Source organism: Nicotiana tomentosiformis, chromosome 4 (genome assembly GCF_000390325.3).
Source record: "Nicotiana tomentosiformis chromosome 4, ASM39032v3, whole genome shotgun sequence".
Classification (NCBI taxonomy): domain Eukaryota; kingdom Viridiplantae; phylum Streptophyta; class Magnoliopsida; order Solanales; family Solanaceae; genus Nicotiana; species Nicotiana tomentosiformis.
Genome location: NC_090815.1, coordinates 79,902,525 through 79,911,197, shown reverse-complemented (window position 1 = coordinate 79,911,197; position 8,673 = coordinate 79,902,525). Strand labels below are relative to the sequence as shown.

The 8,673-nt window shown below is 37.9% G+C and overlaps 2 protein-coding genes across 3 annotated transcripts; one reads left to right on the top strand and one right to left on the bottom strand.

Moving 5' to 3' along the window:
- The first annotated feature begins 629 nt into the window (after positions 1-629).
- LOC104112439 (protein SENSITIVE TO PROTON RHIZOTOXICITY 1-like) lies at positions 630-3,550 on the top strand. 2 transcript variants are annotated; one of them, XM_009622367.4, is made up of 2 exons: positions 630-777; positions 1,879-3,550. In XM_009622367.4, exon 2 carries the CDS (start codon positions 1,908-1,910, stop codon positions 3,450-3,452), a length of 1,545 nt encoding a protein of 514 aa, XP_009620662.1. In that variant the 5' UTR covers positions 630-777; positions 1,879-1,907; the 3' UTR covers positions 3,453-3,550. The 2 variants fall into 2 exon arrangements, with proteins under 2 accessions (XP_009620662.1, XP_070055998.1); XM_070199897.1 differs by having other exon boundaries at positions 660-781.
- Positions 3,551-3,967: 417 nt separating this feature from the next.
- LOC104112440 (uncharacterized) lies at positions 3,968-8,436 on the bottom strand. Its single transcript, XM_018776449.3, has 6 exons — positions 8,030-8,436; positions 6,913-7,097; positions 5,433-6,785; positions 4,926-5,061; positions 4,439-4,824; positions 3,968-4,337 (listed from the first exon to the last, which is right to left on the bottom strand). Exons 1-6 carry the CDS (start codon positions 8,316-8,318, stop codon positions 4,101-4,103), a joined length of 2,586 nt encoding a protein of 861 aa, XP_018631965.2. The 5' UTR covers positions 8,319-8,436; the 3' UTR covers positions 3,968-4,100.
- Between the last annotated feature and the right edge of the window lie 237 nt (positions 8,437-8,673).

Sequence of the window (8,673 nt, the reverse complement as noted above, 5' to 3'; positions counted from 1 at the left end):
CCGCAATATTTTAAACCCCCCTTTTCAACAACCATGGCTGTTTCTGAAAGGTTGCAAACCTTTTCAGAAACAATGCCAGCAACTCTATAAATAGAGTTTGAATCCCAGAATCTTCCTTACGAAATTTTCTGAGCTGCTTCTTCTTCTTCTTCTTCTTCTTCTTCTTCTTCACAATATTTTTCAGTATGTTTTACGGCCATTGAGTGGTTCGCAGTTCATCAGAGTTTTTGGTACCAATACACTGGTGAGTTAAATCGTTCTATTCTGGGAGGATATATTCCAGCACCTCAGGTACTTGAGGGGAATAATTTCCTTAAGGACACACTGTGTATTCAGTGGGCTCGATTTATTCCTATACTGTTTTTTTATTTTTCAGAATCTATTTCGTTAAACAAGTATTACTAACTTTCTGTTTCTGTTTTTTCAAAAAATTTAATTGTTTATTACAGCAATACAGAGTTATAACATTGATATTATAAGAAATTTTAAACTCTATTATTTAATCACAACTAAGTAATAAAAGATTTTATGTTTCTTTTTTCGTGTAAAACTCTAGTTGCGACTAAATTTTTAAGAGAAGTGAAGTCAGAATATTCTTGGAGAGCAGTGGGTCCCATCAGTAGGCCTTAAGGCTCTGTTTGGGTAGCAATCGGTAGGAGGAATCAAATACGCTTGCTTACTCCTATTATATATATGAACTGGGGTTCAGCAACTTTTCTCTTTCGCTTTCCTACATCTCTGAACAGAAAGATTTAGCATTGGCTGACCTTCAATCTGGTTAGTTTTCATGATTTCCAAGGGGTTTTAGTTCACTTTCTCTGTGTTTGGTGGATCCTATAATGATTTGTTGCTGAAAAGTTTAGTCTTTGATGAGTTGACTATGTGATTTCGTGATACAAAAAAAAATTAAAAATGATCGAATTTGATGTGTACGTGAATATCTTGTAGTGGGGGGTTTTTCTCAGAAATGATTATTGATATGATGAGATCTCAATTTCCGTTATTTTATTTTATTTTTATTTTGTGGTTAATGTTTCTTTTGGTGGTTTTGGAGGGTTGGGGGTTTTTTTGGGGGGGGGGGGGGGTTGAAGGGATTAATTAATGCATATAAGTTAAACTTTTTTGGGGGGATAGATTGACCCGTATATGGGAAAGGAAGGGTTGTTTTGGTTGTGGGGGGGGGGGGGGGGGTTCGTTGACTTAGGATTGAACCTAAGTTCTAACTCAATCATTAGACTTGAAAATTACTGGATTTTTTTTTATTATTTATTGTTTTTGTGGAAGTTTACTGTGGGATATTCACTTTTAAAAAGAAAAAAGAAAAAAGAAAAATTTAGCGTGGAATATTTAGTTCTGTGGAGGCTCATTAGTTGGATACAGGACAATTGAATTAGAAGTCAAGATGATAAAGAACATACTATGATTAGAAATATGTAAATTGATACACCAGATTTATGGTTTGAACTTTATTAGAAAGAATGAATTTGGTCGCAGTTGTACCATCCATCCTATTAGTTAGACTGTTTGTTTGCCTTGATGTAGCTGTGCTGAACAGGGATGGCGCAGTATAGTTAACTTTTAACATTAGCTTGTTAGAAGTTAATGTTACCTACCTACCCGTTACTATGCTACTCGTGTATGATCATTCTCGGCCTATCATATCATAAAACGACGTTTCTTTGATGTTCTTTTCTTAGTTTTTAATGCTTTTAAAATTGCGGTCTTGAGTACTCTCCTGATGATTTTAATTTAAAGTATATTCAATTAATTCAGTTGTTACTGAATAAAATACTGTTTTCATGCTTGTGTCATATGGATTTGATTGATTATGATGAAGTGCTCTTAATTTTCTTTGCTTTCCAACTTTTCTTTGTGCAGTCTTTTTACTTTAGGAAGCAGATTCGGATATGGATCCTGATGACAGTCTTAGTGAAGATCCTTGGACAAAGTCGTCTTCAGCTGGCAATGAATTACTGAAAATTGTGCCCTCAGATAACCATTCATTTACCAATTTCAATCTGCACGCGCAGAAGTGGGAAGGTTCCTCTTATTTGGATCAACAGACCAGGATTGAGCAACAGTTTTCTGGATTTACTCAACCAAAACACACATATCAGATGGATCAACATGGGAATCAGATGAATGAAAATCATGACTCAACCAGAACAAAGGACTGGGATCCAAGTACTTTGCTAAACAACCTTTCGTTTCTCGAGCAAAAGATTCATCAGCTCCAGGAACTAGTACATTTGATTGTTGGGCGGAGAGGTCAGACTGGGCTTCAGGGAAATGACCTTATAGTTCAGCAGCAACAGTTAATCACAGCGGACCTTACTTCTATTATAGTCCAATTGGTATCAACTGCAGGAAGTCTTCTTCCAACTATGAAGCGCACACTTTCCTCCGTGAGCCCTGCTGCTAGCCAACTTGTGCAGTTTGGTGGCGTCACAGTTCCTTCTGCAACATGTACTAATGGCGGGGGACTGCCATGTAATGATGGCGGTGTTACTAAAGTGGAAGATCAGTCAAACCACGTTGACCAGTTGAGAGATTGTGGGATTGAACAAAACCATGCTGTTGATGGACATGAATCAAAAGATGAAGATGAAGCTGAGGAAGAAGAGAACCTTCCTCCCGGTTCCTATGAGATTCTGCAGTTGGAGAAGGAGGAAATCCTTGCACCACACACTCACTTTTGCACAATTTGTGGCAAGGGATTTAAGAGGGATGCCAATTTGCGGATGCACATGAGAGGTCATGGTGATGAGTACAAGACTCCAGCAGCTCTTGCAAAGCCTCATAAAGAACCAAGCTCCGAGCCAACACTCATCAAAAGGTATTCCTGTCCTTATGTTGGATGCAAGCGCAATAAGGAGCATAAGAAGTTTCAGCCTCTGAAGACCATCTTATGTGTGAAAAACCATTACAAGAGAACCCACTGTGAGAAAGCCTATACTTGCAGTAGATGTAATATAAAGAAATTTTCTGTTATTGCTGATCTTAAAACACATGAAAAGCATTGTGGTAAAGATAAATGGCTTTGTTCCTGCGGAACAACATTTTCTAGGAAAGATAAGCTTTTCGGACACATTGCCCTTTTTCAAGGTCATACTCCTGCAGTTCCACTGGATGAAACTAAAGGATCTGCTGGGACATCTGACCGAGGCCAAACAAGTGAAGTCACCATGAAAGCACGACAAGAAGATTTTAAGGTAAATGCTTCACATGGCAATGAGTTTCAAAATCCCAGGGATATAAAAAGCGCTGCAGATGATCCAGGCAGTTATTTCTCGCCTTTGAACTTTGATACTAGCAATCTTAATGGATTTCAAGAGTTCCCTCGACCACCATTTGACGAGTCAGATAGCTCATTCTCGTTTCTGCTATCTGGATCATGTGAATACCCTCCTCACAAGGCTGCAAAATATATGAGTTCTAGTGAACTGGAATAACACAACCAGTATTCAATTTGTATTTGATTCAGTGTAGCTATCTATTCTATCATCATGCCATTGGTTTCTCAGAATAACTAAAATTGTTTTTCTTAAAATTTTAGTATCATTGTTGCTATGAGTTTGTTCAGTTGCAGCAAGTCAAAAAGGATAACTCGTTAACTGGTTAGAGCAGTTTTACCGAAGATTAAGCTCATGCAGCCTAACAAGAATCTCGATTGATATCAGAACCGTCCCTAATCACTTCGCCAAGGGAATTACGTTCCTTTTAGCAGCAAATCAGATGATAATAATTTATCACCAAACTGTATACTATAATTTATCACTTCTTCCTTTTTTTGTTTTTTTTGGTGGGGTGGGGGGTGGGGGAAGAGGGGTTTAATAAAACAAAGAAAGAAAGAGTGGACGAAACCGAAGATTTATGAATTACCCAGATTTGCACCAAAAAAGAAGCTAACAACCAAAAAAGAAAGAACTAAAGATTTATGAATTACCCGGATTTTCACAAAAAAAAAGAAGCAAACAACCATTTTATTGCAATAACAAAAGGTTCCAAAAATGGTGAAACATTGGCACTTGAGAGCATAGCATGAAAGATTCAATCTGAAGAGAAGGGCTGTACAACAGCAAACAGCTAACACAATTGGTTCAGCTGGCTGAACATATGTGCCTATAATGAGAATTATGGAGCAATATGAGCTTCAACCCTTTTGCAGCTTCTCCAGTCTTTTTTGGAGGGCCACGGTAGTATGTTTCCCTAAGAACAAAGTCATCCTCGCATGACCAAGTCCTTCCCCTAGGAGAACTGTCCTTCCAAAGAAACCGCTCAGAGAATGGGTTCACTAAGCTCTCGCGAAACTCTTCTGCTGTCTCACAGTTCAAACCCTGCGCATCAATTAACATTAGGTAAAAGAATTCATCACGTACAGCTTTTAGTTTTGGAAAATTGAATATTGAAAAGGTAGGATGGTTGGGTATGGTCTTACTTCTGCCATGGCCTTGATTTTCATGGTAAGATCATTGCTAAGGAGGACGAGTTGTCCGTTCTTGTTGGTTATTTTGAAGAAGAGGGCATATTCAAGGATATGATCTTCTGCTGTGGGCGAGGCAGATTCCATTAGAACACTCTGTGGAGAAAATGGAAGAGAACCACCAATAGGGAACATGCCATTCTCCTCACTGAACAAAGACAATGGAGAAGTAGCAGGAGGAGTTGGCGCCACTGATCTTGTTTCTTCCGCGCAACTCTGTACATGAATCCATGACTTTACATTTACCATGCAGTCTTCTATCCATTCTAATGCTGCAGATACCTCTGTTGTCCTTCTAAACAAACTAGCACGCCTTTTCATGCAATCCAATTCTCTTATAACTGTTAACAATGAGCAGGTAATGTTCAGCCAAAGCAGGCATTCTAGACCAATATGATGGACATATTTGAAAATGATGAAACTTTCAGGGGTAATTCATTACCGGTTCTTGGTATTATCAGGTATGTCCCCTTGAGACCTTGCAGCAGCTGCAAACTTTTCCTTGATTCTTTATTCAGCAAAGAACCAGTGTCTACTACCATGGTCCACGTCCTATTCTGTTCCACGACACTGTTATTCTGCAGATAAATTTTAAGAGACAAATTAGAGATCTTCAAGTTTCTACATTTACACCAGAGAGTCAAACTAACTGTTAACTTGTAAGGTTTGAACAAAGAAGAACGCTTGAATAACATTATTAGCTAATCCTTTGAACCAACAAATTTGCTGTGTGAATCAACTTGTCTCAAAGAATATAGTGGAAAAGAAACTAAAACAAATGCAACCAGAAGAAATGCGTCCTAGCCAAAATCATTTCAAGAAGACTTCTCCAAATCTATGACCTCTCAGAAGCTAATGACAAGTACTGCAGCTTGGAAACATGCCTCTGTCTATGCTAATCTTAGAATAAAAAAGCTTTTTCAGCATAAAAGTTTGATATTGAACTTACAGAGAAGGGGCATGCCTCCTTAGTCTCTCGATACTTGATTGGACTGCCACTCAACTTAACGTCCTCGTGTGGAGATATTGAGCTGGTCTTTGCAGGGCTGTTCACAAGAAGTGACTGAAAAGGCACTCTATCCATTCTGTTCTTCACTGTGTTTACCTCTGATCTCTCTAGATTTCTGGAAGCAAGGTTTGGAGTTCCATTTTGATGGAATATGGAATCAACTACACTGTTCAGAGGAAATTTAAACGCTTCTAGATGCTGAACATCTTCCAACATTGCTATCTTCTTCATTGATCTCATAAAATGAGTACCAGGTGTCATATTTTCTTTATCTGGAGTGAACATTTCTTCATCATTGTCATCCATATCAGACCATGTTGATTTAGTAGTTGATCCTAGAGTTGATCCTAGCTTCTCTTTTTTGTGGGATACAAGACCTTCAGCTCGACTGGCCATTGGCTCAACCACTTTTTTCAGAGATGAAAATTTAAAGGGTTTTGGATGCTTAACTTGATGCTGGCTTCCCATCTTCTTCATCGTCCTCAGCAAACGAGTGTTTGGTGTCCTATTCTCCTTGTCCGGAGTGAAAATCTCTTGGTTCTCATCCATATTAGAAAGCACAGACTTACTATCTGATCCATTTGTCATCTCAGAAAGACACGATTTCTTCATGGACCCAAGGAAGAGAGAACTAGGAGTACTGTTCTCTTTGTCAGGAGTAAAGACCTCTTCCTCTTTATCCTTGTTTCCACTAGCAAAAAGATCTTTAGAAACTGATTTAATTCCTGCTCTTTCACGATTAAGCGATTCAACTTCAGTTTCCATGTCAACTTTTTCATTCATTGCCCTATCTTTAGAAACTGATTTAATTCCTGCTCTTTCACGATTAAGCGATTCAACTTCAGTTTCCATGTCAACTTTTTCATTCATTGCCCTATCTCTACCAGTTTGAATCTGAACACTGAAAAGTTTTCCCCTTCTAGACCAAATGCTTGAACATCTTTGCGGTGATCTTTCCGGGGTACCATCTACTACATTTTCTGTTTTGGACTGTTCTGAGTCAAGAAGCGCTTCTGGTGCACTATTTTCATTGTCAGGTTGGTAAGAAGCAGGCTGCAGCAAACTAATTTCACCTTTTTCATGGATATTCCCAGGTAGATTATTTCTGTTTGCTGCCTCGTATTTATCAGGAAATGGAGAACTCATTTTCTCAAGCAGTGGAGGAGCTGGTGGGGTCAAACTACTCACACGCGGTAACGAACTCATACCAGAAAATGATGAGTCTAAACCCTGCACCATATCATCATCCTCTTTCTGGATTTGGTCATTCTGGGGAGAAAAGCCACTCTCCTCCTAGAGAATCAATAAATGCATGCACAACAAGGCAAAGAATAAAAATTAGAGCGAACAAAAAAGAAAAAAGAAATGGAGTTACTGCACCATAATTCTGAACCTATATATTACTACTGCTTCAGCTCACCTGATGTTGTTCCTCCTGTGTGTTTTCTGGTACAAATGGATTCTCCATATCATATGCGCGGCTGATTGGAACCCAGTGAAGCCTGTAAACCCTGCTTGAACCTCCAAGCTGCATCCTATCACCTTCTTTCAACTCCACTCGAGCTCCTGATTCGATTTTCTTACCAGAAATCCATGTCCCATGAACTACAAAGGACAAGATGAAATGACCTTACTGATTAACCGAAAGAAGCAAGATGAAATGTCTAAACAAGAATGCATTTGAAAGCAAAGTATAGAGAGAGATAAAACCTTCACACAAAAATAGGCTTTGACATCAGTAGTTATGTCTTAAATCTTAAATCAATTGGGAAAAATGGTTGAAGCTTGAAAGACAACACATTGTATCATTGATAATAGCCAACAAGATTTCAAGAGTTTAAAGTTCACATGCTCTTACAGAACTCCATCACCCCCTAAAAAATTCAAGATTTTAAACCCCCAAAGACATGCACTTGCTCGAAGACACACTTGCTGAATTTTAACAATTTCAAGAACCATAAAATGAATATTTCAGAGTATCTACAGGAAACAAAAACAGATGTATCGTACGCGGAAACATTTAGCCTCCTCAATAAACTGTACAAAGAGTCTGTAATAAAACCCCATTCAACAACTAAAATACTGTAACAATCAAGATATGGATAGAGATTTCGTAAATTCTTCGCATAATTCACAAATCTTGTCATCATCAAGAAAAATGCAACAATAATTCTAAAATTGAAAGATGACACATTGATAAAGACAATCAAACGCAAAAAGAAGAAACTATAGAAACCCTCAAGAATTCAAGAATTCAAGAACCACATATGAGGATTAGAATGAATCTGCTGCAAACAAGAGTAGGATAAAATTCAAGAAAACAACTCAAATTACCATCACAAATCATGAAGATTACTTTTAAATAGCAAACTATAAATGATGTTTCAAGAACCATATATGATGATTGAATACAGACATTCTTCAAAAACCGAAAGCAAACACAAAATACCCATTTCAAGATAGGGATAGAGAACTGAAAACCCATAAATTAAGTTTCAAAATAATGCAAACTTTACAGAAGAAGAAGGGCAGAGTACCTGAAGAGAGATCAGTAACAGAGAGGGAGTGAAGGGAGGGTTTAGAGTGGATACGGAGGTGAAATCTGCTGATGCTTGGATGTTCCAACGTAATGTTACAATCTGGGTGTCTACCAACCACCAAAATCTCTTCAAATTCTGATGTTTCTTGATTTGAAGAAGAAGATGAAGGGGGGTTGTCAAGGAGGAAAATGTTCTTGAGAATGGCACCGTTCTTTAGCACTGTAAACACTGGAATTTTTTTCTCTTCTACACTCTCTAAAATGGGAGCTTCCCGCTTGTCTGCCATGAGATCAAGAATGAAGAAAATGAGAAGACACAGAGCAAAGTATGTGTGTGTATACTCCTATGTGTTTTGGGTGGAAATGAGAAGAGGGTTTTGAATATAATCTTGAAAAAGGTGACCGTTTGAGAGGGAATGCAATCTGTGTGAAAGAAACGGCTAATTTTCCCATTTAATAGCGGTATTATTACAATGCTTATTGTAATTTGTTTGGCTCTAATCCTCTCCAATTCCGTTTCTTTTGAGATAAATTACCCCATGGTAAACCAGATAGGAGTAACTTTTCAAAAATTGAGATTCACTTTTCTTAAAATTTATAATCTATATCTATATCTATCTATATATAAAAACAAAGGAAAAA

What these genes read in the sequence shown, in the direction of transcription:
- LOC104112439 (XM_009622367.4), top strand. Translation starts at nt 1,908, where the DNA reads ATGGATCCTGATGACAGTCTTAGTGAAGATCCTTGGACAAAGTCGTCT.
- LOC104112440 (XM_018776449.3), bottom strand. Translation starts at nt 8,318, where the DNA reads ATGGCAGACAAGCGGGAAGCTCCCATTTTAGAGAGTGTAGAAGAGAAA. An exon ending in CCTGATAATACCAAGAACCG is followed by an intron (nt 4,825 to 4,925) that starts GTAATGAATTAC and finishes CATTGTTAACAG; the next exon opens with TTATAAGAGAATTGGATTGC. An exon ending in AAATCAAGGCCATGGCAGAA is followed by an intron (nt 4,338 to 4,438) that starts GTAAGACCATAC and finishes ATTGATGCGCAG; the next exon opens with GGTTTGAACTGTGAGACAGC.